At 63.5% G+C, this 22,047-nt stretch overlaps 3 protein-coding genes across 3 annotated transcripts; all 3 read right to left on the reverse strand.

Annotated features, from left to right (window-relative positions):
• Positions 1–5,240: 5,240 nt before the first annotated feature.
• On the reverse strand, positions 5,241–9,654 carry FBLIM1 (filamin binding LIM protein 1). Its single transcript, XM_056865462.1, has 8 exons — positions 9,244–9,654; positions 8,655–9,192; positions 8,129–8,283; positions 7,165–7,270; positions 6,881–7,050; positions 6,511–6,689; positions 6,050–6,167; positions 5,241–5,351 (listed from the first exon to the last, which is right to left on the reverse strand). Exons 1-8 carry the CDS (start codon positions 9,652–9,654, stop codon positions 5,241–5,243), a joined length of 1,788 nt encoding a protein of 595 aa, XP_056721440.1.
• Positions 9,655–11,070: 1,416 nt separating this feature from the next.
• On the reverse strand, positions 11,071–14,207 carry TMEM82 (transmembrane protein 82). Its single transcript, XM_056865463.1, has 6 exons — positions 14,108–14,207; positions 13,941–14,013; positions 13,666–13,846; positions 12,665–13,073; positions 11,859–12,046; positions 11,071–11,178 (listed from the first exon to the last, which is right to left on the reverse strand). The coding sequence occupies exons 1-6, from the start codon at positions 14,205–14,207 to the stop codon at positions 11,071–11,073; spliced, it is 1,059 nt and encodes a 352-aa protein (XP_056721441.1).
• Positions 14,208–17,252: 3,045 nt separating this feature from the next.
• Positions 17,253–21,553, reverse strand: SLC25A34 (solute carrier family 25 member 34). The gene is made up of 6 exons (XM_056865464.1): positions 21,546–21,553; positions 20,890–21,346; positions 20,083–20,148; positions 18,511–18,663; positions 18,079–18,213; positions 17,253–17,431 (listed from the first exon to the last, which is right to left on the reverse strand). Exons 1-6 carry the CDS (start codon positions 21,551–21,553, stop codon positions 17,255–17,257), a joined length of 996 nt encoding a protein of 331 aa, XP_056721442.1. The 3' UTR covers positions 17,253–17,254.
• Positions 21,554–22,047: the final 494 nt, after the last annotated feature.

A 22,047-nucleotide genomic window follows, 5' to 3' on the forward strand; every position in this document is an offset into this window, starting at 1 on the left:
CCGGCCGCCGCCCTCCGTGGTGCCGGCGCCGGTGGGGGGCACCATCCCACCGGGGCCGCGCTGCGCCTGCTGGGACTCGGCCTGGGCGGCTGCGCGCTCCCGTCCGCCGCCTGCCTGCCTGCCTGCCTGCCTGCCTGCCCGCCCGCCGGCCGACGCCGCCTCTCCCCGATTCTCCTCAGCCTGAGCGGCGGCGGCAGCAGCAGCGGCCCCCGCGGCTGGCTGCCTCGCGCGCGCATGCGCACTAGCCACGCCTGGCGCTCGATGCTCTCCCCTCATTGGCCGCGGCGCGGGGAGGGCGCGCGGAGCCATAGAGATAAGTGGGAGGGGGCAGGGCACACGGGGCGCATGCTCACTCGAGGACTGGCGAGCAGCCGCGGAAGCGGCGGGGGGAGGGGTGAGAGAATCCCAGTGTCCCCAATAAGCCTCTCCGAGGGACGGCGCATGCGCGCGGTGCGGCCTCTTTCCCCATGCCGCTGCGCGCGGCTCTCTGCGCCAACTGACCGACGCAGTGCCGGATCCTTCCGCGCTGCGCAGGAGCGCCGGAGAGAGAGAGAGAGAGAGCCCCGCCGGCACTCCTTTTTCCTCCTCGGCGGCTGGAGGAGGAAGAGGGCGGCTGGGCGGGGGGCGCTCTCTGTCTCGCTCTCTCTCTCTCTGGCGGGGGCCATTGCGGGGGGGGGTGCCGGCCGCGGCGTCGGGCCCGCAGGAGCCGGGAAGGCGGGCGGCAGCGCCTCGACGGGACTCCCCGCGCACGCCTTCGCCGCCCGCCCGTTTGGAGCGGTGGGGGGTCTGATCTGGAGGAGCGGGTTCGATTCCCCGTGAAGCCAGCTGGGTGGACCTTGGGCCAGTCACAGCGCTCTCAGCCCCACCGACCTCCCAGGGCGTCCCTTGCGGAGGGGAGAAGGGAAAGCGGGTCGTCAGCCGGGTTGAGGCTCCCTTAAGTGGGGGGGCACGAGGGGAGCAGGAAGGGGCCCCCGTGGGGTGGGCGGCAAGGGCTCTCCTTGTGCCCACAAACGGCCGGCCCATCTAGCGGGGGGGGTAAGGGGGGGAAGCCGGCTGCCGGGGCAGAGCTTCCGGGCAGGAGCGGCTGGGCCAGCTCAATGCCAGGCTGCCCCCCCCCGCGGTGGTCTGGCTTGCCAGCCCCCTCTCCGCCCCGAGTCAGAGGGGGGTGATGCCACCCACGCCCTGCTGAGCGAGGCCAGCCAGGCAGACAGCAGCCCCAGAGGTGCCCCCCCACCCCAGTGGCAGGGGGACACGCCCCCCACCCCACCCCCAGTGCCCTTGGGTTACCCTTGGGGCAGAATTCCTTCCGTGTGTTGTGGGTGGGCCTGAACAGCCAGCCAGAGGCGCCTCTGAGCCCACCTTTCCCATTGGGCCAAACCCCTCTGTCCCTCCAAGCAGCGCCTGCAGCCTCTCTGCCTTCCCCATCTCCCGTGCGCCCCCCTACCCAGTTCTTTGTCTGATGCTGGCAGGGGCTTCTGCCTTGCATGTGTGTGTGTGTGTGTCCCAGACATGGCATCCTGGCCTGGGGGGAGTGGGTGACAAATTAAGAGGGTGTGGACAGGACAGGGCAAAGGAATCGCGGGGTGGCCCTGTCCCCAGCCCTGCCCAAAGGGTCTTCTGCTGTGAGTGGACTGGCTGGCGCTTCCCAGGGCAGCTTGCCCAAAAGCCACCTCTGCCCTTCGCCCCTCGCAGCACCTTCAGGTTTCCTGGTCAGCCTACTATGCGGAGGGTGGACCGGAGGTGGGTTCCGAGTAGACCCACTTAGAACAGTGTTGATAGAAAGCTAAAACCACATCAGCGTCAGGCATAAAACCCTCTCCTATGCGCTCCACGCGTTGACGGGCATGTGCTCGCTCGGCCGGAAGCAGAGGCCAGCCGTGGTTCCAGGAAGCGGGAATGAGGTTTGGAGGGGCGCTGGAAGAAAGGGGTCCCGGATGTACGATGTTTGCCAGACCGAAGCTGCGTGGGGAATGTGCATCAGGAGGAGGAGGAGGAGGAGGAATGTCTGCAAGGAACCCTGTGTCACAGTTCTGCTCCTCAGACTGCCTCGCCCTGATGATGCCGTCTGTTGGGATTCGGTTCGGCAGCAGCCGGCAGATAGACGAGTAAGAGAGTTTCACTGCTGAGGGTGTCTGGCGGAGGGTGTAATTTGGCTGGGAAGACCTGGCTGTGCTTTTGTCCCGCCGACGGTCAGTAGTATTGTTTTCATTTCAGAAGGGGAGCCCCGTCGGCCCATTGCAGCGAAAGGAAAATGCTCTGTCCGGTGGCACCTTCGAGGCTAACGCTGACTGTCGGGTGTGAGTTCTGACTCAAGGAAACTCACGCTAGGTCTGGTTAGTCTTTCAGGTGTCCGATTAGACTTCCGTGTCCGATTGTACGTCTTTACAACTTGAGTCTGAGGACATAAGGCAGGATGCCACTATTTTACATACAATGCCCTCCTCCTGCACAGAATGGGCTCCACGCTGTAGCGAACCCTTCTTCTGGAGCAGAGGTGGGTCTCTGTTGCTGTTTGGAGGCCCAGCAGGCTGTGGCGGGGTCAAGGCAGCAGGCGGAGGCCCCCCTGGGTCACCTGCAACAAAACTGTCCCTCGGGGCAGTGCAGAAAGACAGACTGAATCCCCTCGGACTCGGGTCCCTCTAACCTACACTGACCAACGAGAGGGAAGCACTGGGAGGTTGGCAGGTAGCTCCGTGGGGCCGGGAAGCGCTCGAGGTTCCTTGCAACCGCCTCGGCAGGGTAAAATCAGAAGGGCTTGCTTGGAGGGGAGGCCTGGGGCCCCATTTCTGCAGGCCTCCCCTCCGCAGGTGAAAGTGAGTCCATTGTCGAAGCTGAGCAGCCCCCTCCCCTTCTGCCTTGACAGTGAGGGGGCGGAAATCACTTGGGGCCTGAGAAGAGCGTTTGGGGTGGGAGTCCCACTGTGCCCCCCCCCCCCCGCAGAGGGGCCGCAGAGGTCTCTGCCCGCCCTTGGGATAGGTGCGGGGGGTGGGGTGGGGGCCCTTGGGCTTGCTCTCCCACGGGGAGAGGGAGGGGCTGTGGCGAATCTGCTGCTGCTCTGGAGGAGGGAAACCCATGAAGCTGGCTGAAAATGTGCCCCCCCCCCGCAGTTCCTTTGTTTCCTCCGCCTACTCTTGAGTAAAAGGTCAAAAGGTATCCCATTCCAAGGGCAGCCCCTTTCTTATGGGCAGGGTCGGGCATTCGTCTGAGCGGGGGGGGGGCGGGGATTGGGGAACCCCAGTCAGCACAGTGGGGCGCCCTGGGAATGACGCACAACCCGCCCCACCGTAGTTTGTTTTTCATGGTGGGTCAGTGGGGTGGGGGGGGGTGGGGTGGAGCGCAACGAGGTGGGCCAGAACCGCCGCGCTGAAGGTGGTGGGGGGGAAGGGCGCCCCCCCTCTCTCTCTCCTCCCCCCCGCGCCTTTTCAAAGAGCCCTCAGGAGGAGCAGGAGGGGGGGCCCCGGTGGACTTGGGCAGCCGCGGACTCCCGCGGGGGGGGGGGGGAGGGGCGTCGGAGCCCCCCCCCAGCCACGCACTGGGGCCCGCGCGAGAGCCTTCTGGAAGGAGGGGGGCCGCCCGCCCCCCCCCCGAGGGTGAGGGTTGCCTTTGTCCTTGGGCGGGCGCCATTTTGTGGCCTCCGCGTCTCCGGCCATTTTGTGGCGGGAGGAGCAGGAGGGCCCCCCCGCGCCGCCCCCCACCCCCACCCCCCCGAGCAAGGCGGAGCGGCTCTCGCGCTCCCCGCCCCACACGGGGAAGGGGGGGCCGCCTCCCCCCTTCTAAGAACGGGCAGGAGACCCAATGGGCGGCGGGAGGCTGAGACCCCCCCGCCCTGCCCCCCGCCCCCCCACAATGGCCTTCATGCGGTGCCCTTGTCACGGGGGGGGGGCAGGGCGGGGGGGACTTCCTCCCGCTGTGTAGAAGGACCCGACCTCCCCCCCCCCGCACCCCCGCCTGTCCCCAGCCATGGAGGGGGGTCCCGTGGCCTCGTGCTGCCCCCCCCCCACCCCACGGAGAGGACGAGCATCCAGCGAGGGGGGGGGAAGGAGGAGGAGGAGGGGCGGCCGCTGCCCGTTTCATGACCGGTCAAGTGGGCGGCGGGTCTTTGCCCCCCTGTATGTGTGCGCCCCCCCTTCTCTTCTCCCCCCCCCCAGCTTTTAATGTGCCCTGAGCGTCCCTGCAGGCGAAAGAGCTCCAACCAACCTGCCGGTGAGGGCAGGGGGGTGTTTGGCGCTGGCGTGGGAGGGGAGTGCGAGGGACGCTTCATTCCTGCAGGGATGCCCAGGTGCCGGCTCGCCCCCTGCCCCCCGCCCCCCAGCAGAGGTGAGAAAGGGGCCCCTTCCGCACGGCTCCTTGGGGCCCGGCCCTGGGCCTGCAGGCCGGGTCAACCTCGGGGGCATCTTTGCCCTCCCACCACCCCCTCCTGGTCAGAGGCTGGCAGATGCCGCCTGGGACTGGGCACGCCTGTCAGGCACCGCGCTGCCAAGACCCCCACCCCCACCCCCACCCTACCCTTTCCTGGCTCGTTCCCACCAAGGATCCTCCTCTGCCTATTTCTACCCAAGTTGAAATGCCCCACCTGGAAGGCTGATTTCCCAGTCCAACAGGGCTGAGGAAAAGGAAGGCGGCCCCTAGGAAAGCGCCCATTTTTAGCGTTCTGCTGCCCTTTCAACTGATAGCAGGGCGGGGGGCGGGCAGTCTTCCTCACTCACTCGGGTCCGTTGCGCAAACCCCACTTGATATCTGGGCTGCCAGGAAGTGCATTGCAAATGAGCCCGGGAGGGGGGGGCGGGGTGTCAGGATGAACTGGCCCCACAGCTGGTGATAGACCCATGCAGCCTGCTGATAGATTCCAACCCCTCTCAGAAGGGACATTCGGTCAGCAGGTGGGTCAGGCAGCCCCCCTTTTGGCCTTCAGCCCCCGCAGTGCTTCAAACCAGCCTAGCCCCTCACAGCCCGTGGCAGACAGGCCGTGTTCCAGGTGTGGACTTGAAGCCGTAGCCTGCTGCAAGTTTTCTGGGAGGTTAATTGGCTGGGCGGGTTCCTTTCATTCCGCCCTGCGGAGCCCAGCAGCAAATCTTGTGGCCGCCCCGCGCATTATGCTGTGCCCCCAAATTAAACCCTAAAGAAAAAAACTCAGATGGAAGAAAACGAGAGAGATGAGGCAGGAAGTCGGACTGTAGAAACCCGCCACGCTGGCTCGTTGGGTCCACCCACCACCAGAAAGCTGCTTGCGCCTTGCTTGCTCAGCGAGACGATTCTTTGTGCTGGACGTGGCAGGCTTTGCAAAACAGGCACCCATTCAAAGGGTAGCAGCCGTCCTCCGTAGATTCTGGGGAGAGCCGGACCCGGCAGCTCTGCGGCAGAAAGGAGAGCGAGGGTTGGCTCCGTGGCGACCCCCAGGGGCTAATTTAAATACACTTCCATCTGTTCTTCAAGCACAGCTTCACCTCCTTGCAAGTGTCGATACGTTCAAAAATTGCGCCCAAAAATTCCCCTGCATTTCCCACTCACTCTTAACTGCATTCTGGACCATCACCAGTGGGCAGCGGAGGAAAGTGGCCGGCCCAGATGCAGGCCTGGCTGGGCTCCAAAACAGACCGCAACAGAGAGCAGGGTGGGCCGGTGATGCGGGTGGGGAAAGAGTTGGCAGGCAGGCAGTGCTCCACATGCACCATCTCGGGCCTCCCGAGTCTTAGCAGTTCCCTTTGCTTCTGTTCTGTTTTTAGATTTCTGATTGGTCCTACAACCCTAATGCTATTGCACTGCTTATTAAATGTCCCATCCGTCAACTGTATTGACTCACGTCTGTGCAATCCGCCTTGAGTCCAAGTGAGAAAGGCAGACTGTTAAGTAAATAAATAAATTCATAAATAAATATACCAGACAAGAAGTCTGGCATGTGCTGCCTCGTGCCTGGTATTCCCCACTTTGGTTTTACGCCTAATAGGTGGTTGATATTTCACATCTTAAAATGTACAGGTCAGCTGTGCTCCCCCCCCCCCTGCCATGACCCCTGGATCTCAAGGCCTCCCGGCTCTGGCACCAGACTCACCTGACACCGGTAGCAATCCTCATGGAAGCAGCGGCCCAGGCACTCGATCCGGTAGCGGTCCCTCCCTCCACTGGGGGTGATGGCCTTCTCACAGGCACTGCACACCCAAGCAAACTTCCTGAAAAGCAGGCCGGGGGGGGGGGGAGGGGTTGCAATTTCACTGACTAAAGAAATTTCAAGCTGAATCCTAGGGGCTCTTCAAGAATCCACAATAGTGATCGTTTTTACCATTTCTCTCAGTTATTCCTTTTTTTTTCTAAGAAAAAAGATTTTAAAACACATTTTAAGTGGGTTATACTGAGTTTCACTGTGCCTTTTTTTTTTACACTACGTGCCCTGAGAGACATCATGTAGTCGGGAGATCGTTTATTATATTTTAAACTATTCATTTAAAATGTTTCTGTGCCTGCTTCCCTCTCGGTACCAGTGTTGTCTGAAAAAGCAGTTTGTTCCACCTGTACCTGTGAAAGTCGCCGAGGCAGTGCACCCCACCCTCTTCGTCCACCACAAACGTCTCATCTCCAATGGTCCGGCCGCACTCCACACAGACGAAGCACTCCGGGTGGTACCCGCTGCCCAAGGCCCGCACGATCTGGCTCCAGATGGAAGCCTGGCACTTGGCACATTTCTCCAGGGTGCTCTGTGGGTGGGGAGAAGCCCCAAGAGACAAAGGGATGTTGGAGGGCCTGAGCACTATCAAGGTGCCCAAGCGCACAGGCATGAGGCTTCAGCAGTTGTGCCCGGAGGGGGCCTATGCAGAGCTGCTGCCCAGAACCCAAACCTTGAGCTGCCGTGGGGGGAGGGAGTGCCAGAGGCAACAGGGGAGCTCACCTGGTAGCAGGCGGTGCACAAGGGCCGCCCCTCTCTTTGGAAGTATTGCTGCCCTGCCAAGGCAGAGTGGCACACTCGGCACCTGAAGCACTCTGCGTGGTACTGCTTGTTCATGGCCTGAACAGCTGGAGCCCAGGAGCAGAGGGCTTTGTGGCAAAAGGCACAAATATCTAGAAGGAGGAATTGCAGCAGATTGTGAGCTGGAGGAGTCTTCATTCCCGGGCTTTGGAAACCAGAACACCCCCCCACACACACACACGGGCCTGTTCTGCTGAATGCCCCACCTGTAGAAATGGCCTTCTCCACCGGTTTGCCAGTCTCACTAGCCCAGTCAAACTTTGGAGACAGAATCGGCATCTGCCTTAGTTCTGCTGGAAACATGGAAGAGATCTGGAAAGCAGAAAGGAAAGGCACAAAGCAGGCTGAACCGGGCAGCAGGAGCGCTTGGAGGGACTTGCTGAATCAGGCGTCTCTGGAGAGACTTCGACCACCAGCCCCTTAACCTCAGGGTTTGGAATGGCAGCCCCACTCCACGCGCTGAGCCAGAGATCTTCCCGCTTCGCTGCCAGAGAGACTGTCCTTCAAGGTATGTGGACTGACTCTTGGGCCTCTGGTACACAAAACTGCTCTACTGCTAAGTGTGGCCGGTCTTCAGGGCACAGAAGGGGCAGCCCCCAGAGCTCAGCTTCCCTACAGTTGAATCTCTGGCATCGCCTCATTTTCTCTGTTTTAAAAAAAGATCTGAAGGAGGTGGCACTGGGGAAGAACTTTTTCTGCCCAAGACCCTGGGAAGTCATCCGAGGGAGCACGCAACACCGGACTACTGGTCTGACTTCACGGGTCACCTAGTCGCACCCCAGCGTGCTTTGCGATACTGCTAAGGATCCCAAGGCAGACAATGCCTCTTGGGGTCGTGCCAGGCATGTAGGGCTGGCAGCAAAAGGGCTGGCCAGGAGGCACAAAGGTCTGAAAGGCAGACAGAAATCCAGGGCGACAGACAAGTCTCCCCTACAAAAAAAACAACCCCCGTTTTGAAGGGAAAACATGAAGGACGATTTCTGGCTCCTTCGCCGTGACCAAACACCCACCCACTCACTTTGCACCGTTCCCAGGACTGGAGGAGCGGGGAAATCGTCTTCCTGGCCTGAGCCCCAGCAGAGCTGCTGCCAGGCAGAGCAGGCCGCCTGGGCAGAGGTGGTGTGGCCTGGTGTGGCCTTGTGCCACTTCCTGTCAAGACGGAAAGGTCACCTGTCGGGGTGGGGGCCGCAAGGCCCCCCTCTCTTCCTGGAGAGCAGGAGCCAAGAAGGGGTCAGAGGACAGCGGAGGAGGAGGACAGACGCCCTCTGGGGCAGGGCGCCCCCGGCAGCTGGGCAGGAAGGACGGAGGCGGTGGTGTGGAGCCACCTGCAACAGAACAAGACCAAAAATGCCAGCTGGTCCCAAGGGATAGGAGCTTGCTTTGAATGTCTCCAATGGCAGGTGCAGGGACTCCGTCCTGCCACAAGATGCCCCCTGAAGCCCTGCGCCTCAGTGGGGGCAAGCGCCAGCCAGGGGCACACCCTCCCTCCCTGCCTCCCTCCCTCCCAGCAGTCGGTTTGTTCCCGGGCCGAGCCTTTGGCCTGGAACTAAGCTGGAGGGGTTGAGCCCTGCTGGCCAGTCCAAAGCGCCTCTCTGTCCTTCTGCCCAAGGCCAAGGGCTGTGCTGGCGAGGAGAACCTGGGGCAGGGGCTTCCTCCCGGCTGGCAGTAGGCGGTCATTTCCCCCGCCCCCACTCACCTGCCCTGGTCATGCCAAGCACTCCCCAGGAGCCCCCCTCCACCCCCTTGGCGGCACTGGCACAAGTTCGGGGTGGCTGGGCACCAGCAGCCTCCGGAGCCTCGATGGGACGATATTGGCCAGGGGGGCTGCAGCTCTGCGGGGCTCGGACCTTGTCGGGAGCCACGGGAGCCCTCCCGGGGGGCGCCAGGGGGATGAAGAGGGACGAGCTGCGCCGCTTCTCCGCCTTCCCGGGCAGCATCTTTGCCCCGGGGGAGCGGCCAGGCAGGCCGGCAGGCAGGCAGGCAGGCCTGAATCCGGCCTCCAGGAGACCCCGAGAGAGCCCCCCCCGCACCGACGCCCCCTCCAGGTGTGCACAGGGAACGAGGGGGACAAGGGGAGGCAGCAGGGAAGGGCGGGCGGGCGGGAGGGGGCCGGCAGCCTTGGGGCAGCCTCGCTGCACGCGGCCACGACCCGCAGCCGCCGCCGCCGCGGGCTTTCGGCCAAGCCCGCGCCCCCGCGCAGCTTGCGGTCGCTCCCCGCTCGCCGCCGCCGCCGCCTGGGGAGGGGCGAGGCGAGGCGAGGCGGGCCGCGTGTCCCGCCCGCTCGCCGATCCAGTTTCCGGGGGGAGGGCGGCGGAGGCGGCGGGAGAGGGGCCGCCGGCGGCACGTGGCCACCGAGCGAGCGGCTGGGGCGCGGCGCTTTTGCCAGCGAGCCCAGCTGCCCCTTCGCCCCGTCCGCACGCCCGCCCGCACAAAAGGCGCGCCGCGCCGGCAGCGGGCGGGCGGGCGGGCGGTGGAGGGCCCTCTCTCCCGGCCGGGGCCGCCCGGACCGGCCCTCTCCATAAAAGGCGAGGCGCGCCTCGGGCACCCGGCGGGGCCGGGGCCGGGACCGGCCTCTGGCCAGGGGAAGGGCTCAGGCGCCCAGGCCCCCCTCCGCCCAGCCAGGCCCCGGGGCGGAGGTGGCAGAAGGGGGGCGGTCCGCCCCCGAGGGGGTTCAGCAGCAGGGACCCCGGCCCCATGGCCACACCCCACCCAGCGGGGCTGCAGGCGGATGTCCCACACTGGCCTTTAGGGCAGTCGCAAAGGTGCTTCCCCACCCCACCCCACCCCCCACACACGCAGGCAGGCAGGCAGCCAGCCAAGACCCTTTGGAAGGGACAGCTGGGCCCAGTTCCCTTGGTGCAAGTTGAGATGGGCAGGCCTCCTGCCCTCTTCTGGGGATGTGTGAAGTTGCCAGCTGGACCCACAAGAAGTGAAGGAGGGGGGTCTTACCTGCCCCCCCCCCCAGCAGCACAGCATCCAGCACTCCTGCCTGGAAACAGTCTGTCTTACTCCTGAGGAGGACAGGCAGGTGGGCCAGGCCTCTGGGTGAGCTTCTGTGCTAGGCCGAGGAAAGACACACACACACACACACACACCTGTGCCAGCCACATCTTTGGCTTGGCAAATCTTTCCACCCCCCAGCCGTTGAGGTCCAGAATGCATCAGGCGGCTGGCAGGTCTTGGCTCGCCCAGTGCTCGGGGGGGGGGGGGGAGGGGAATGCCTTCCTTGCTGCAGCTCCTCCTGTTCCAGTTGCCCCCGCCCCAGATGCTGCAGCCCCATCGTTGTGGATGGTAAAGATCAACGCTCTCCACCCCCACCCACCCCACGGTGTCCAGGCAATGTGGGTTCCGTGGCTCCACGCGGCAGTTGGGTCTCTTTGGACTGTGGCTGCTCAGAGCGGGAGGCGGAGCTCTGCCAAGGTGAAGCCAGCCAGGTGAGCCCCCCCTCTCAGCCCCTCAACAGGCGTGCCCCCTACAAGGCACCCTGAGATGGAGATCCTGTTCTCACAATCCAAAGAATCCAGGCAGAGGCAGGCAAGGCACCCCACTCCAGCACTTCCAGATTTTATTTGTTCCCACAGTTACTGACCAAAAAGGTACAGGACAAGGTAGAGGGACGGGATCGAAAGCTGCAGCGCTCAGGCTATGGCTGTAGACACAGGAGGGCTGTGCGTGTCCCAGAGGGGGGCCGGCGTTAGTCCTTCGGAGGCATGCAGAGAGGGCTCAGGGTCTTTGGGAAACGGCCTGCCCAGGAACCAGCTCACAGCTCCAGCACGCAAGAGCCAGCTGACCAAAGTATCCAGAGGGCAGGGCACCCACGGCCACCAAAGCAGGCCCCCCCCCATGGGCACGGGCATCCACACAAAGAGTCACAGAAGACGGAGCTTGCCCTTGGAGTAGGCAGGACCCAAGGAGAGCCACTGCCGTCATGCTAACGCGAAGGCGGAGGGAGCTGCAGGGCAGGATGGGGCATGGGAAGAAGCGCCAGAGTCCAGCCTCAAGGAGGCACCCGGCCTGCAGCCGAGAGCGGAACGGGTTGCTTCAGAGGCCTGGAAAACCGGGGCTGGCCATTCGCTGACCGTCACCGGACCAGCCTGTCTTGCTTCTCTTCTTCAGGACACAGCTGCTGCTGCTGCTGAGAGCTTTGAGAGGTGGTCTTCATGCTGATTTCTGGGCCCCCGGGAAGGAGAAGCCAAATGGGAGGACCGCTGAGAAAAATCCTGAAATCCCCTCAAGCAGTATTAGATTCTGGACAGAGCGGCGGCCGTCAGCACCGCAGTTTCCACACCCAAGACGCAGGCCCCTCCGCTGTGCTTGCAGCTGCCTTGTGGGAGTGGCGAGGAAAGTTCGCTCGGGCCAGGCATGGAACCTCCACCTTGAGAAGCCCCACTGACTGCTGGGAACACTGCCACCTGGTCCTCTGGCTTCTGGGGAAAGCCCCCCCCTGGGCTGCCAGCCACCAGGAACCTGCTGAACAGCATCCTCCCAGGGCTTCTAGGCCGGGGCCAGAGGGCCAGCGATCTGCCCGTCTCCTCCACCCATGCCAGTGGCAGCAGCGGCACAACAGACGGCTAATGGCGAGCCTCCACCCATGAGGATGGTCAGTACGGCCCAGGGCAGGAGCAGGCAGCCTTGTCCCAGGGCTGCCACCGCCCCTGGGGTCCTTTCCCCCCTCCCCCCCCTTGGTCATCACAGCACGTCAGACCTTTGCAGGGGCCCCTGGCTGGCCCAGCAGAGGCAGACCGGCAGACTACCGGCACGGTCCCGCACAGCAACCCCTGTGTTATTGGGGTGTGCAGTAGTTGGCCTGAGCGGCCGTGGGGGTTTCCCTTCACCAAAAGGGCCTCCCTCGGACCACTCCCCCAGGACCCCTCCTCCCCAGTCCCGCCCTCTTCCTCACCTGCCTCCTGCAGATCTCCAGTGTGGCGCCTGCCCGCAGCAGGCACCAGATCTCTCCCATCAGCGAGATGAAGACATTTAGGATGTCCGTCCACCTGCCCACGGTCATCAGCAGGATCAAGAGGCCACCCATTCGCACAAAGACCGTCTGGTAGACCATCTGCTGGCTGGGGTTCTGCCGCTGCTCTTCTGCCGTCCGGCCAAAGAAAAGGAGAGAGCCCTCTTAGGCCAGTGCCGCCGAGGGGCCCCTTCCAGACGGAGCAGCCTCCTCTTCCCACACGAGGGGCTGTGGACAAGGGGCTCCCTTTGTCGGGGGCACCAAAGGGCCGCTCGTGCACCTGAGGGGAAGGGGCCCCCAGTTCACCACAGCTCAGGCGGGAATAAATGTCGTTCTGTCCGGAAAGCGCCACAGGACTCCCCTGCAGCAGCAAAGTAAGCCCCAGCGGGCATTTGCTAAGAAACGCGGGTCTTTTCCTCGGGGCCCCTCTCGGTGCCACACGGGCAGTTTCCCATGGGAAAAAAGATCAGAACAGTCCTGTCCTTGAAGATACGCTTTACTGAGGTTCTAACCTTTCTCCATCCCAAACCAAACACGCAGACAGTCGCTATTTATAAGATGCACATGTGCTGACCAGCCATTTGGAGAACTGCTGTGAGGTCATGGAATGTTCACAAACATTTCAACTTCTCAGAATGATGAACATCAGCAATTGAACTAACAGCGCAGTTTCTAGGAGGCCAGCAGCTTTGACTAGAAGGGGCAGAAGAGGGGCAGGTACAGGGCCAGGAAGAAGAGGGAGGCCTCACCTTGCATGTAGATGACCAGGAGCGTGTAGCAGATGGTGAGCGGAGTCCAGAAGCGGATGGCCTCCGAGGTGGTGAGGAAGTCACGGTTGATCAACGCCACGGCTGTCAGGTCAGCCACCAGGAAGGTGACCTTGAGGGCATTGCACAGCAACCGGGGGATGCCGTGCCAGTTGGTGAGCAAGAAGAGGCACACCCCGCAGTAGCGCTCTTTGCAGTGCAGCTCGTACATGGTGAAAACGTGGTGTGTCAAGCGCCACACGTAGCTGGTCAGGAGGCCGGCCAGGCCCGCGCTGAGCAGCAGGTTCCACGTCCGGCGGGGCGCCCCCTCCTGGAGATAGCTGAGGCTGCATGAGACCCCGCACCCCAGCGAGTACTGGCAGAGCAAGAAGAGCTGGCTGCTGTGCGCCCCCTGCGGAGCCAGAGAGGGAGGGGGGCTGAGCTCACACCGCCTGGCCTTGGGACACAGGGCATGCACCCCACCCCCACCCATCGCCATGCTCAGGGGCACCGACTCTCTTGCAATGCGGGGGGCACCTCCCCTGCAAGCCTCGGAGTGGGGAGCAGGAACCACAGCCAGGAAAGAAAGGGCAGGGGCCGTGGCTCAGTGCTCGAGCCTCTGCTCGGCATGCAGAAGGTCCCAGGTTCAATCCCCGGCGGCATCTCCAGCGAAAGGGACCAGGCAGGTAGGTGATGGGAAAGACCCCTGCCCGAGACCCCGGACGGCCGCTGCCGGTCTGAGGAGACAAGGCTGACTTGGATGGAGAAGGGGGGGGGGTCTGATTCAGTAGAAAGCAGCTCCGTGCGTCCCGGGCTGGGCGCTGCTCTCTCTGCTGGGGAGGGCCCCTGGGTGTGCCAAGACCCCGGAGGGGCTGCGGCCTCCTCCTCCTCCTCCTCCCTGGCTGGGGGCCGGCCGCGGGGGAGGGGCCCGCTCAGGCCAGGGCTGCGCGGCCCGACCCCTTCGCCAGCCCAGCCCAGCCCAGCCCAGCCGCGCAGAGGCCCACCTTGGGGAGGGCGAGGAGGGTGGCGACGGCGCGCAGGGAGAACTCCAGCACCACCAGGGCGGCCACGCGGGAGCCCACCGCCGCCAAGAGCGCGCCCACCACGCCCACGTGCACCGGGTCCAGCAGCGCCCACTGCCCGCGCACCGCCGCCGCCGCCGCCGCCGCCTGCCGCGCCGGGTCGCTGCGGAGAGAGGAGCGGGGAAAGGTCAGCGTCCGCGGGGCAGGGAGGGAGAGAGGGACCCCCACCCCCACCCCCGAGCCAGGCGGAGACTCACGTCAAGCACTGCAGGTAGAGGTGGAGTCGCAGCAGGCTGCTCAGCACCGCCACGGCGCACGAGCCCACCAGCCCTGCAAGGGGGCACCAGCGTCACCAACCGGCGGGCGGGCAGGGGGGCGCCCGCCCGCCTCGCCCCCCGCCCGCCCGCCCGCCGGCCCGCCTCACCTTGCAAGCAGGCGTCCAGCAGGCTGCCCCCCCACGCCAGGCCGGGCCAGGCGGGCAGCCAGGCGCCCAGCCACGACAGCAGGCCAGCCGCAGGCATCATGGCGCCCCGACGCCCGGAGGGTCCAAAGGGCAGCGGGGCCGGCCCAGCGGCGCCCGCCCCCCCCTCCGAAGCTGAGCGGGCCTGCCCTGTGGCCCGCCCCCGACCAGGCGGGACCCAGGGGTAGACTGCCTCTGCTTCTGGAGGCTCTGCTGAGCTGCCCTGCCCGGGAGCCCTTGCTAGGTCGCCCACGGGTCCTGTTTGATGGCCTCTGGCTTGGAGACTCCCTTGAATCCAGCTGCGCTTGAACCTACAAAGCAGGCCGGGACCCCTTGGCCTGCCCCCTTCTCCTGTCCCAAAGCTCTGCTCGCCCTTTTGGTCGGGCAACACCCGGCCTGGAGCAGCCTTCGAGGGAACTCTGACGCTCAGGCCCTGCTCTGTGTCCTTGGACTGCTCCTGAGGAAAGGCATGCCATGGGTTGTGCCCTTACCCCAAGCCTTGCCACTCAAGGACACCCACCAAGGACTCTCCCTGGCGCACTCCCCCCCCCCCCGGTTCTCACACCCTCCCTTGGACTGCCTGGGCCAAATGTGATCCTCTCTGGAGCAAGCACCAATTTTAAACTATATCTATGGATAAGGATTCGAAAAGTATCCAACCCCAAGCGGAGTGTTAGTTTTGCTTGTGACTGGATGCCTGTGGCCCCTTCCTTCATCCAAGGGGTCTTTGCTCTGCCCGGTTGTTTTAGGAAGGATGTCAGTACTAAATATTGTCGAAGGCTTTCACGGTCAGAGTTCATTGGTTCTTGTAGGTTATCCGGGCTGTGTGACCGTGGTCTTGGTATTTTCTTTCCTGACGTTTCTCCAGCAGCTGTGGCCGGCATCTTCAGAGGAGGAACAGTGAAGGACAGTGTCTCTCAGTGCCTCTGAAGACGCCAGCCACAGCTGCTGGAGAAATGTCAGGAAAGAAAATACCAAGACCACGGTCACGCAGCCCGGATAACCTACAAGAACCAATGGATGTCAGTACTATTTCTGTGATTGGTTGGCCTCTGTAGATGATGTTCAAAGCTCATTAAAAAGGTAAAGGTGTCCCCCTGTGCCAGCTCCCAGTCATTACTCATTAATGGTCTCTTAATGCTCGTGAAGAGTTCTCAGGTTTGGAAAAGACAACTGACCCAGCTGTGGTCTTGGTATGCGGGTGCTGGTCCATTCGCAAAGAGCCTCTGGTTTGTTTGATCCGGATTCTTCCTATCAGTTATAAGCTCCTTCCTCTCTAGGAGAGAACTGTTGCTCCATAATTGTGGAAGCAACTGAACGATCCCGAGACGATGCTCTGTGCCGGTGACCCCCTCCCGACCCCCCCAACTCAAAGCGCTGCCACAAAATGGGGTTTGGAGGAATGCTGCTCTCATGGTCTTCATCCAAAACCCCTCCTCTAATGTCCATGCTTGTGCTACGCTCAGGATGATGTGTTCCTGATTTGTATGGCTGCGGGAGGCAGCGGGAGGGCCCAGGGAATTAGGACTGCCTTTATCAAGTGGTCATCTCAGGATCTATGCAGTAGTTCTCTGGTCTTTCCCTATGCAGTAGGTTTGTAAGTAAAAAGGACATCTGGGAATGGCTGGTGTTGAGCCAGTGAGCCAAGCCAGCTTGACTTCGGCCTGCTCTGCCAGGCTGTTTCTTGTGGCTTCTAGGAGCCTGCCCCAAGAGGGCCGCGAAGGGGGGGGCAGACTTCCACCCTCCCTCCACAGATGTCTTCAGCTGCTGGTTATCCACTTGCAGGGGAGGTGAAACGGGACGCTGCCGCGTGGGTGCCTCCTAGATTCCACTCCTCTGTTATGCACAGTGCTGATGCGCCTCTTTACCTTACGGAGCGCTGGGATTGGAGCTGGCCTGTTCGCTGTGTCTCAGCTGCATTAGGCAGGCAAGCCGGGCCTTGGGGGCCGCCTTCTCAGGCAGCACAGAAGTACGGAGGCTGTGCTGAGTCTCTTTTGATGGTGTTTGTTTCAACACCCATAAATCCCCCCTCCATTCTGGAGTCAATATAGACTGTATCTTACCAGTGCCCACTAGATGGCAGCAGGGGGCACTCATCCCACCCTCTTTGGGAGGCCCCTGCCTGCCTGCCAGTTTGGGTGGCTTCCCCTGGGCCTTTGCCTCTTTTCAGCGGGCACTCTGAGGAGGGCAGGGCAGGGCTGTGCCCCTTGAAGCTGCATTGTACTGGCCGAGGGCTTCTGCCCACCAAGGAGGGTGCATTCCTGGGGGGGGGGGGCTCATGGGCTGGGTTTATGAGGCAGGGTCTTCTGCCTCATAGCTTGCACCTTTCACCACCCTCCTCCTGCGAGGGCTTGCAGACAGGCAGAAGAAAACAGGGCCTGACTTGTTTCAAAGCGTGGCCCGGTTCAGCCCCTCCCCGGGCAGAGGAAAGTGAGCCCTGACACAGGAGGGGCAGCCTATAAATACGACAACGTAGAAAAATCTTTATTTGGTGACAGGGAGCCCCACGCCAGGCCTGGCTCCAGTGACAACAGCTGTGGAGCAAACTTTGCTCTGGCCGTCCGTCTCTCTTGGCACTCCCGGTTGGACTTTGACCTCCTTGAGCCAGGCAGCAGTTCTGCTGCCACACTTGGGCCTCTTGCAATGCAGATTTCCAGTCCAAGAGTTGAAATATGAATGCAGAATGGGTGCGGTCCCAAGGCAGCCCCAGATCCCGGGTTCACGCTGCCCCTTAGAGATCCCAGTCCAGTGCCGGCCCGCTCTCCCCGCTTACTCACACTTCAAGGGAGGGGCGTGCCCCTCAACCAGGCTTCATCTGGCCGCACAGACTTTTCCGGGGAGCAGCCTGGAGCCCCACCAGCCAGCCAAGAATGGAAGGCACAGTTCCCGCTCTCGCCAGCACCGCCCAGGATGTCTCCACCTCACTTGCCCCCAGAGGGCCCAAAGAGGGGGGCTGGTGCAGGCCTGCCCTCTGACCCAGTGTCCAGGCGAGGGAGAGCGGCCCCACAGGGAGACGGGAGATGGGGGCAAGAAGCACGCTTCCACTGGCTGCCCCTGTTCTGCTACCCCCTGCGAGGGAGAGCAAGCGCCAAATCCTCCAGTGGCATCCCTTCAGGTTCCCTGGTGCTGTCGGGTGAACTGCCTCAGCTCATCCCAGAAGAGGAGGCTCAGGGTGGTGTGGGGCCCCAGGCGCAGGTAAGCTGGGCCCAGGCCTTTGTAGAGGGCCAGGAAGCTCTCCTTCCCCACGATCTGCACGAAGCAGTCCAGGAACCCCCGGTAGTGTTTGCCCTGGGGGGGGGGAAGGGGGAGAAAGAATGCGATGAGGAGGCAGGGGCACAAGGTAGCCCCTACTATTTGGGAACAGCTGGGCCATCCAGCCCATGGTCGTCTCCCCCCATCCCCCAGGACTGCAAGAAAATACTGGGAAAGGAGACTGCTCCCAAGTGCCCCCCGTTCTCTTTTTAATCCCTGACTCTCTTGAGGCAGCAGCACTCAGTGCTCCAAAAACGCTCCTACACCGGGGAGGTGGTGGTGGTGGGCGCATGCCAAAAGCCTTCCCAGCTGCCAGAGACAAGCTTTCAGAAAGTGCCACCCCGTGCCACCCCTCCGCCCACGCGGTCTTCACGCACTGCCCGGCAGACGGCGGAACAGCTTGTCCTACCAGGCAGGCAAGGCCCAGGGACCCAACTCCCGGGGGGGGGGGGTAGAGGAGCTCTCGGGGGCGTCACCCAGGGCTGCCCCCGTTCTCCAGAGGTCCAACAGATGCTTCCCAGCAGCACTTGACGGTGACTGCTGTCAGTTGGCCCCAGTGCATAGTCTATTGAGATAGACCGCCTCTGAAGGTGGTGGTTCTCCTGAGTTGCGGCGGCCAGACCTCCCCTTGCTTTGCTTGTGCCCCCCCCTTATGAGACACAGCCCCAGTGCCAGAGCCGTACCTTGCCCATCTCATCCACTGGCTGGTTGTACAGTCTGGTGCTCACCACATCAAAGGGGGTCATGGCCACGGCCACGGCCACGCTGCTGATCATGCCGCTGCTGAGGGCCACCATCCAGCTGCCCTCTGGGAACCACTGGGGGCAGAAAGGTGGGGCGCTGAGTGCCAAGGGCCCCCCTCCCCAAGCTCCTTCTGCCTGTTGATGACTTCAGAACAAAGAGGGGCAGAAAGACTGGGGGGGGGGGAAGCAGGAAGGGGCAGCACGTTTTCTGTTTTCCTCCGTTTTGGGGGGGGGAGCAGGCAAATTTCAATTACCTTCCTTGTGAGGGATGAATCCTGTGCTCGCGTCCCCCACTGAGACTCTCCCCCTTCCCATAGATGCCAGCGAGCCGCAACCAAACCCTTTCCCCACCCCCCTGCCGGGGCTCCTTACCTGGTGCTTCCTGACCCACTCCTTGGCAGAGGCAAAGGTGGCCAGCTGCACCGCAGAGCCCACCATGACACGAGGCACGGCGCCATTCACCCCCCGCCACAATCCCAGCAGCCCTTGCTTCTTGTAGATGGTCTCAAAGGCCCCGGAGACGCTCTGTGGAGGAGGGGGGGGGACACACAGGGCTTAGTGACCGAAGGCAGGGAAGAGAGCCGGCGTTCCATGGGGAAAGGCTCTTGTGGCGGTTTCCACCAACTGAGGAACCCTCCTGAATCTGCATTAAAGTCAGCATGGGGGGCAAACACAGCCTCGTGACTGGCTGTGAAAGGAACCCAGCCCCCCAAGTGGACAGGCCGACCTCGTGTGAAACGGCAGCTGATTGCTCCCTGATTCTGAGGGACCCAAAGAGTGTAGGGGTTCGGGGGGGGGGCTCCTTTGCCAGGCCCCAAATGTGAACCAGAGCTCTTTGGCTCCTTCAGCTGCCACAAGGATGCCCGCACATTTGTATTTTCACTGAAAACGTTTCCGTCCCTCACCTGCAAATACAAATGCTTCCAAAGCAAAGGAGTTTCTGTCCCCATCTGAACAGCGCATGCCCAGCGGGCGGGCAAAGGATGTGGGTGGCACCCATGCATGGTAGATGAACTCAACAGCAGACCAGTCTTGCCCCAGGAGGGGAGCGATCCTTGCCCCTGGGGAGCTGTGTGAGTGGGCAAAGGGCACGCACCGGGGGGGGGGCTGCCCTTGGGCTTCCCCTCCCTGCTGGGAGGTGAACCAACTCCAGGGAGCAGGGGGGGGGGGGAGGAGGGGCTCCGGGCATGTTTCAGACAAACCTGCTGAGGTCAGTGGAAAGACCGGCACAAACAGCCGACGTCACCAACAGCGTCGCTCCCCCCATTCAGCAACTCAACCAAGTGTTGCAAAACAGAGCGTGTGTCGCCGGGCGGGAGCGGACAGCGGACGGGCAAAGAGGGCCGGCCGGGGTAGGGTGGGGTGAGGGAGAGTGGCCCCAGTCAGGGCCTGGCAAGTCCCGCAGGGCGTTCCCAACAGAAAGAAGGACCCACGGCTGGAAGCGCCCTCCCCCCTCCCCCCGAAAACAGTGAGAGAGCACAGGCAGGCCTGACCGGGGGGGGGGCAGAAAGGAGAGACTCTCCAGCATCTTCCACGCCCCCACCCACCCGAGCCCCTGTGCTCATTTGAAGGGACCCACGGCTGACCTCCCCCTCAGTGGCCCCCCAGCCCAGGATGCCATCTAGCCTCGCTGCCCCCCCCCAACTCTGCAACCAGTTGGGTCCCACTCCTGCGGCTGCCTGCCCTCCTGGGCCTCGGCATGCCCGGCGTGGCTCCTCCTCCACCTTGCCCCTCTGCCGGGGGCTGTGCAGATGTGGGCCTGACTGGGGCGGCCTGGCCCAGCCTGATCTCTCAGGTGCTCGGCAGGGTCTGCCCTGGCTTGTCTTTGACTGGGGGGGTGGGGGGCAGGCAGAGGCAGACCGCCTCCCAACGGCACTTGCCTTGAAAAAGCCTGTGGAGTTACAAGCGTTGGCCCGTGACTATGCCCCACGCCCACCGACCCACCTGGTGGTTATGCTGGTGGCCCACGGCAAAGGCTGCCACCGTCTGGGCTTGGAGATGCGTCTTGACCTGCAAGAACCCAAACGGGAGGGGCCAGGTCAGAGGTGGGGCGGCATCTTCGTCCCAAGTGGTTCCTCACCCCTTGAGGAGAGAACGGACAGGGCCAAAACAGCCGTTTAAGGTGCCAAAAAAGCTGCGTACGATGAACTTGACCCATCCGTCGGATTCAGCCTCCATTTGCACAACCCACTGGGGTCCTGCCAAACAAGCTGAGGGCCCAAGACGGGAGCCCCACATTTTCTTGCCCCCGCCCCCAGCAAGCTTCGTTGCCCGATTGGAGGAAGCCTGCTTTTGCACCCACACCAAGCGCCAGGCCTCCGGTGGTGTTCAGGACAAGAGCTGGCAAGCAACCATGGGGGAGGGAGGACAGCTGACCTGCCCCCTCCCAGAGGGAAGGCTGCTCTGGGCAAAGGGAGACCAGCGTGCGCGGGATCCTGGAGGCTGTGGCTGAAATCCCACTGCAAGCCATGGAGAGGACGCGGGCAAATCCCCCCCCCCCGGCACCAGAAAAACGGGTCTTGCCGCGCTTCAAGGGAGGATCGGCAGGAGGCCCCCAAGGACAGAACGGCCGAGCACCAGGACCACCGAGGGGGCTCTCTGGGGTGAGCAGAGCCCTTTGCCTCTGTCCCTCTTTTGCAGCAGGGGAACAACCCCCCAACCTCTGGATGACCGAGAGGGTCTCCCTCCAAAGCTCCCGCTGCCCACCCAGCGCTGGGCCGACACCGAGGGATGCGTTCCCGGGAGACTCACCAGGTAGGCCGGGCTGGCCACGAAGGCTCCCAGGGCCCCAGCCCCGGCCCCCGCCACGACCGTGCCCCCCGGCTGCTGGGTCAAGCCGACGTCCTCCGCGTGGGAATAGAACCAGAAGCGCACCCCGTTCATCAGGCCCTGGTACAGCAGTCCAGCCGTGAGTCCCTTCTGCAGCCCCCGCAGCCCGTCGGCCTGCCCCACCGCCACCATGGCCTGCAGCACCCCCCGGTAGTGGCGAGGGTAGGTGCCCCGCGGGCACAGCTCCCCTTGCAGCTGCAGACGGGTCTTGACCACCTCCAGTGGGTTGGTGAACACACAGGCCAGGCAGCAGGCCGCGGCCCCCAGCACAAAGTCCACCGGCGGGGAGACCGAGGCGGCGGCGGCAGCCGAGTGGCTGCCAGAGGCCTCCATTGCCTGGCCCCAAGGGCCTACCCAGCAGGACACTGCGCCGGCTCGCCTGGGTGTCTTGGAGGGGCTGCAGAAACTCACAGGACCCGGGGCCAGGCAGGCAGCAAGGGAGCAGCAGCGTGGAGAGGCAGGCAGGCAGGCCGGCCGGCCTCCCTGGGGCAAGCTGGCCCCTCTCTCTCGGCCCCCCAAGATGCCGGGGCCCAGCTGGCCTCCTTTGCTCTGTCTTGCACTTCCCACCTTCTTCTCACAACAACATCCCCGCTCGCCTGCCTGCCTTCCTCCGCCTCTGGAGCCCAGCGCCCACCCGGTCCTTTTATTTGCCTCCCGGGCCAGGGGAGGGGCCGGGCAGGGGAGGGAAGCCAGCCGAACCAAATGCGGGGGAAAGTTCACTTGGCAGAGGAGGGCAGAGGCGGGCCCAGCAGATGCAGCGCCAAGGGCCAGCAGCGCCCTCCTGGCCTCCCTCCGGTGTTTACCGGGATCGTCTTACGCCTGAACTGGCCGGCTGCCCAGCCTCCCCAGGAGGCCTGCCCCAGGCGGGGCTTCCATGGGGCAGGCTCCCACGACGGCAGGCCCCCAAGGCTGAGCCCAGGGAACTTTCTGCAGAGAACTGGGCCCTGCAGGGCCTGCAGTCAGTGCCACGGAAGGAGGAGACAGCCGTGGCAGGATTGGGCATCGCCAGACACCTGCCGAGCCGCGTCCTTCACACCAGACATGAGGGGACGGAGAAACCGGATCCCCCCCCTTCTGCTG

The sequence above is a fragment of the Euleptes europaea genome, chromosome 19 (assembly GCF_029931775.1).
Source record: "Euleptes europaea isolate rEulEur1 chromosome 19, rEulEur1.hap1, whole genome shotgun sequence".
Taxonomy (NCBI): Eukaryota; Metazoa; Chordata; class Lepidosauria; order Squamata; family Sphaerodactylidae; genus Euleptes; species Euleptes europaea.